Here is a 5,654-nt window from a genome sequence, read left to right as displayed (position 1 = left end):
CTCTCCTCCTCCTCTTCTTCCTCCTCCTCCTTCTTCTCTTCCTCCTCCTCCTCCTCCTCCTCCTTCTCCTCCTATTTTTTTTTTTTTATTTGAAGATAGGGTTTTTCTGTGTAACAGTCCTAGATGTCCTGGAACTAGCCTTGTAGATCAGGTTGACCTCAAACTCAGAGATCCACCTGCCTCTACCTCCTGAGTCCTGAGATTTAAAGGTATGTGCCACCACCCCATCCCACCCTCACCCGGCTAGGGTCAGTGTTTCTGAGATTTACATGCCTTTTGTGTTGTTGCCACACAGCACTTTGTGATGTCACCTTGGCCACAGCTGGTCCATGGTGTATTAATTATACTGCAGACTATTAGAACTATAGGTTTATGTGTTTAATCAGAAAGGCATGTCCTACTTTGTTTTCTATTGTAATGAAACACTGACCAAAAGCAGCTGGGGAGGAAAGGTTTTTTTATTTGGTTTGCACATCTTAAACACAGTCCAACCTGAAGAGAAGTTAGAATAGGAACTCAAAACAGGAACTTAAGTAAAGGCCATAGAGAAATGCTGCTTACTGGCTTGCTCCCCATGACTTGCTTAGTTCTTTCACAACTCAAGATCACCTTCACAGGGGTGGCCCTGCTCACAGTGATCGAGGCTTTCCTACATCAGCCAATCAAGAAAACCCCGCCCCCCAGGGGTTGGAGAGATGGCTTAGCAGCTAAGAACCCTGGCTGCTCTTCCAGAGAGCTTGAGTTCAAGCCCCAGCAACCATGCTTGGCGGCTCACAACCATCTGTAGTTGGATCTAATGCCCTCTTCTGGCATAAAGGTGTACATGCAGATAGAGCATTCATATATATAAATTTTAAAAGTCTTAGCTGGGCGGTGGTGGCGCACGCCTTTAATCCCAGCACTTGGGAGGCAGAGGCAGGCGGATCTCTGTGAGTTCGAGACCAGCCCAGCCTGGTCTACAAGAGCTAGTTCCAGGACAGGCTCCAAAACCACAGAGAAACCCTGTCTCGAAAAACCAAAAAAACAAACAAACAAACAAATTTAAAAAGTCTTAAAATCCCAAAGGCTGGAGAGATGGCTCAGCTGTTAAAGGCTAGGCTCACAACCAAAATTAGAAAATCCCACAGACTTGCCTAAGGGCCAATCTAATGGAAGCTTTTCCTCAATTGATGTTCTCTCTTCCAAGATGACTAGCTTGGATCAAGTTGCCAAAAAACTCTAACTAGGACAACAGAGGTTGTAAGTTTGTCAGGCTTCTGATACTCTGTGGTTGGTCCTATCACCAGCTCTGGCAGGGAAAGTGAGGCTTGCTATATTAAATGCCCACACCTAAGAAGGGAGGTCCCAGTACTCTAGGCCAACTTGTGTGTGTTATCTTTGGCTGGGACACTCCACAGGCAAGACTCTTTGCCTTCTTGCCTGCCCAAGTCTCCTACTTGACTTTGCTCATACCCTACTCCCCCCATACATATTCAGCACACGTTTCTTCCAGCAGCCCCCCACCAGCTGCCAGGTGCCTGGCTCCCCACAATGAATTCAGAAAAAGCCACAGCTGCAATCCGAGATCCCAAAGGCATCCACTCATCAGAGTTCATCCTCCAAGAATGGCCTATGAGACATTCCCCCCCCCCCCAGCCCAAGACAGGTTTTTTTCTGTGTATCCTTGGCTGTCCTGGAACTGGCGCTGTAGACCAGGCTGGTCTCGAACTCAGGTCTGCCTGCCTCTGCCTCCTGAGTACACTCTTTAAGTCCAAGGCCACAGCACCAGGTTCAACTCAACTTCTACCCGCTGTGGCTCATCCTCAGCTCACTGGGCCTCCTAACCATGTTCCCATCGCGTACTCCAACACGCCGACCGAGCAGCTAGGGAAGCCTTACTAACAGTCCACTCTGTTCTGTCCACTGACCTCTGCAACCTCTGCGGCTGCAGCAGCTTCAGGCATTTGCACCCCAGGAGGACCCGATGCCAGCTCTCAAAAAAAAAAAAAAAATCTAGTCTGTCTAAAATTCATTGGGAACGTAGTGATAGTCCAGTCCCTCTAGCAGGTCACCATAAGAAGCCAGTTCCAGACACAACACGGTGTCCTCGCCCTTGTGCAGCCAGGATCTCAAGCCAGAGCGGAGGCTGTTGCTGGTGCAGCTCACCCGGGAGGACAGCGGAGCGCAAAAGAAAAGGCGGAGCAGCGGGCAGCGGCTGGGAAGCTCGGCCCGCCCAGTTCATCCTCGACCTCTCCGGGATGCGACAGGCCTAGCACATCTCAGCCAATTCGCCGCGCGGAACCAGAAGGCGGGCAGAACGCAGGGTGGGCGGAGCACGTTTCCGGCTGGGTGAAGAGTTGAGGACGCCCCGGAGGCCGGGACTTCCGGCGTAGTGTAGACGCTGCCCGAAAGCTGCTGGTAGGAGTTGCCTGTGGGTCGATGTCGGCGCTGCGGCACGTCGTGTGCGCCCTGTCTGGTGGCGTGGACAGCGCGGTGGCTGCGCTTCTGTTGCGGCGGAGAGGTGAGGCCAGGGTTCCTCAGTGGGGACAGGAACTGGGCTCATCCAGGCCTTAGGCCTGGCCTCTGCAGACTCCGCGGGCCTCCACTTGAGGACGGCCACCTGCTTGGTGACTATATCACTCAGTGTTTCCCCTTCTTTGGATGACTCTGAACGGCTGTCATTTCTTCCTGACTTCTAAATGTTGCCCCACAGGACCGTAGGGTCCGGATCTGATAACCAATATACCCATCTAAATTCCTCTCGCTATATCTCCCCGCCCCCTTATTTCGACTTCATTCCGTATTCACGTGGCAGTGTTTATGGAGCCTGAGCCGTGAATCACCTTCCCCAAGGCTCGGGCTAGGTCAGAATTTGGGCACGTTAATTAAGCACCCCTCTGTAAAGTGGAACAACCTCAAATTTGGGGTGTCTGGGATTGTTAAATGGCATAGTATGTATTGAAAGGGTTAGCCATGCAATATGAGATAGTTTGGAAAGCACGAGCGACTTAATCACAGCTGCCATGACAGGTATAAGTGCCGAAGAGGATGGCCATAGCATACACGTGTGCTGGGTGGGAAAGGGAGAAGGGAGCCACGCCTAGAAGTAGGGGTGCTTGAGCTGGGACGGAAGCTCAGTAGGGGTTCTCTACAAAGGGCTGGCTGCTGAGGCAGAGTCAGTAACACAGGCAGGAGTCAGAGGATAGATAGAGTCCTGAGAGTCTGGCCAGGGTAGGGTAGAGAGAGTTCCCCAGGTAGTGAAGCCACGTGGTTTTAGTAGGGAGTAGGCAGCTGTGAGTCTTGGAAGGTTTCCAATGAGGACTGTGACTGCATGCTTTGGGAGATGCAGGAGGTTGACTGTGTTCGTCCAGATTTATCATTTTACAACGGAAGGAAGATAAGTCCTACTAGTTTTTATGTCTATGTGACACATGCTGGGGTCCCCTGGAAAGAGGGTGCTCAGAAAATGCCACTATCGCAGTGGCCTGCAGGCTTGGCTAGTCTGTGGGGCATTTTCTTGATTAATGAATGGTTGATGTAGAAGGGCCTGTCCCATTATGAATAATGCTACCCCCTGGGCAGGTGGTCCTGGTTGTCTAAGTAAGCAGACTGAGCAAGCTGTTGCAAATTAGCCGGTAAGCAGTGTTTTTTTTATGGCCTCTGCTTCAGTTTCTGACCTGAATTCCTGCCTTGGTTTCCCTTGATGATGGACTGTGCTCTTTAAGGCAAAATAAATCCTTTCCAAGTTGCTTTTGGTCATGCTGTTTATCACATCAGTAGAAACCTAGCCAAAACATTGGCTCTGTCCCTCCAGGCTGCAGTGTCTCTTATTTCTGTCTTTTCTTGGATTTCTTTCATCGAAGAAGCTGATGGCCGTATCAGGGGGAAAGCATTATTCTATCATTTCGACATCGAGGGCTCTTTGCAGGAGGTGCCCTGTCACACATTCCCTAGAAAGCTCACCCACCCTCGAGTGCCTACCCCCCAGTATGTGGGTATGTCTCTCTGTGGGCTAGTTGATCGGGCAGATTTGGTATGTGGATAGGGAGGTGCTAAAGCTCCACGTAGAGTTTGTTCGTCCTACAGACTTGTCGGGTTTTAGCTCGCCTTATGCCCTGGGCACTGTAGTAGCCCTGGGGATCCAGGGTTGGATTATCCATCTCTGCCCTCGAGGAGTCCTCTTCTGTAGTAAGTTAAATGCAAGACTAGCTCAAGAGCTGAGCCCAGCACAGCTAATCTCTGGTAAAGCAGAGTCAGGTGATTCCAGATGCAAGAGGGCCTCATCCCATAGGTCCTTAGGGTGTGTAGGACCTTAATGGGCATGGCATTTCATTTGTTAAAGATTTGTCAGCAAAAATTTTCCCTGGAATTTGTGTGTGTGTGTGTGGGTGGTGTTACTTAAAGCTTTTAATACAACTACTCTGTCTTTCCTTACATTCAGCTTATTTAAGAGAAACAGGGTTTTGATGTAGGTTGAGCATCTGTGAGTTTTCTAAGATGTTGGAGTGCCAGTGCTGTCCTATGTGATATTTGTCACAGTAGAGAAGAAAATGAATCATAAAATATGTGGATGGTAAAGCTGCCTGCATGTATGTCTGTGTACCATGTGTGTGCCTGGTATTAAGGCAGGCAAGAAGGAGGCATTGGATCCCCTGGAACTGGACTTACAGATGGTTGTGCCTGTGCCTGCTGTGTGGATACTGGGAATTGAACCTGTGTCCTCTGGAGAATCAGCAAATGCTCTTAACCCTAGAGCTATCTCTCTGGCCCTGGTTTTCTTTCGTTGTTTCTCTTTTAAACAGAGTCGATATGTAGCTTGCAGCTAGCCTCAAACTCAGTACCTTCCTGCCCTAGCCTCCTAAATACTGGAATCTTAGGTGTGTGATCACATCTGGCTGAATGATAGCTTGAGTTTCTACTCACTGTTCAGTCATTCAGCACATATCTGATATGCCCCTGCTGTGTGTTAAGCATTGTTTTGATACATAGGATGGGAGAAAGCTCATTTTGTTCACTTTGGGGACACAAACAGTTTCAATACACAGTGTATTACAGTGTGGAGACCTTAGCCGTGTAATGAGTGTTAAAGGGAAGAGCCTACAGGGATTACACTAGAATGGAACCCAGGCCCTAGGCCATGTGTACAGGCTTGGACTGCCATCCAAAATCTACAGAGGCATCAGGGCTGGAAAGGTATGGTGTGTTCAAACTGCTCAGAGCACTGATGGCCCTGCTTTTAACCCTCACTTCTCTCTGCAGGTTACCAGGTGACGGGGGTATTTATGAAGAACTGGGACTCACTGGATGAACATGGTGTCTGTGCTGCTGACAAGGACTGTGAAGATGCTTATAAAGTCTGTCGGATCTTAGACATCCCTTTCCATCAGGTGTCCTACGTGAAGGAGTACTGGAATGAGGTGTTCAGGTGAGTGCAGGCCGCTGTACACACAGGGTTTACTGTACTGTGAGTCTTTTCCAAGGAAGGGTGAAAACAGCCGGTGCTTCTCCACAGAGGTGTCCAAGACTGCTGGAGTTGGAGCACCAGCGGCCTGGCCCACAGCACCCTCACCTTTCTCACCCTCTTGGGATATCCTCACCTGCCAGAGGTTTCTGTTTTTCTTTCTGATTTTTCAAGACAGGGTTTCTCTGTATAGCCCTGGCTGTCCTGGAACTCT

At 49.7% G+C, this 5,654-nt stretch overlaps 1 protein-coding gene across 2 annotated transcripts in view; it reads left to right on the top strand.

The window, feature by feature from the left end:
- The first annotated feature begins 2,379 nt into the window (after positions 1-2,379).
- Positions 2,380-5,654, top strand: part of Trmu (tRNA 5-methylaminomethyl-2-thiouridylate methyltransferase) — a 16,160-nt gene continuing 12,885 nt past the window's right edge. Inside the window, exons 1-2 of one of the 2 annotated variants that reach the window (XM_005354391.2) lie at positions 2,380-2,500; positions 5,239-5,404. In XM_005354391.2, coding sequence (XP_005354448.1) covers positions 2,419-2,500; positions 5,239-5,404 — 248 coding nt within the window. In that variant the 5' untranslated portion in view covers positions 2,380-2,418. Of the gene's footprint in view, positions 2,501-5,238; positions 5,405-5,654 lie in introns of those variants that run through there. The other variant, XM_026782503.1, reaches the window with a different exon arrangement.

This window comes from Microtus ochrogaster, chromosome 15 (assembly GCF_000317375.1).
Source record: "Microtus ochrogaster isolate Prairie Vole_2 chromosome 15, MicOch1.0, whole genome shotgun sequence".
Classification (NCBI taxonomy): domain Eukaryota; kingdom Metazoa; phylum Chordata; class Mammalia; order Rodentia; family Cricetidae; genus Microtus; species Microtus ochrogaster.
Note: the sequence above shows the minus strand (reverse complement) of the source record. Positions and strands in the feature narration are given on the sequence as shown.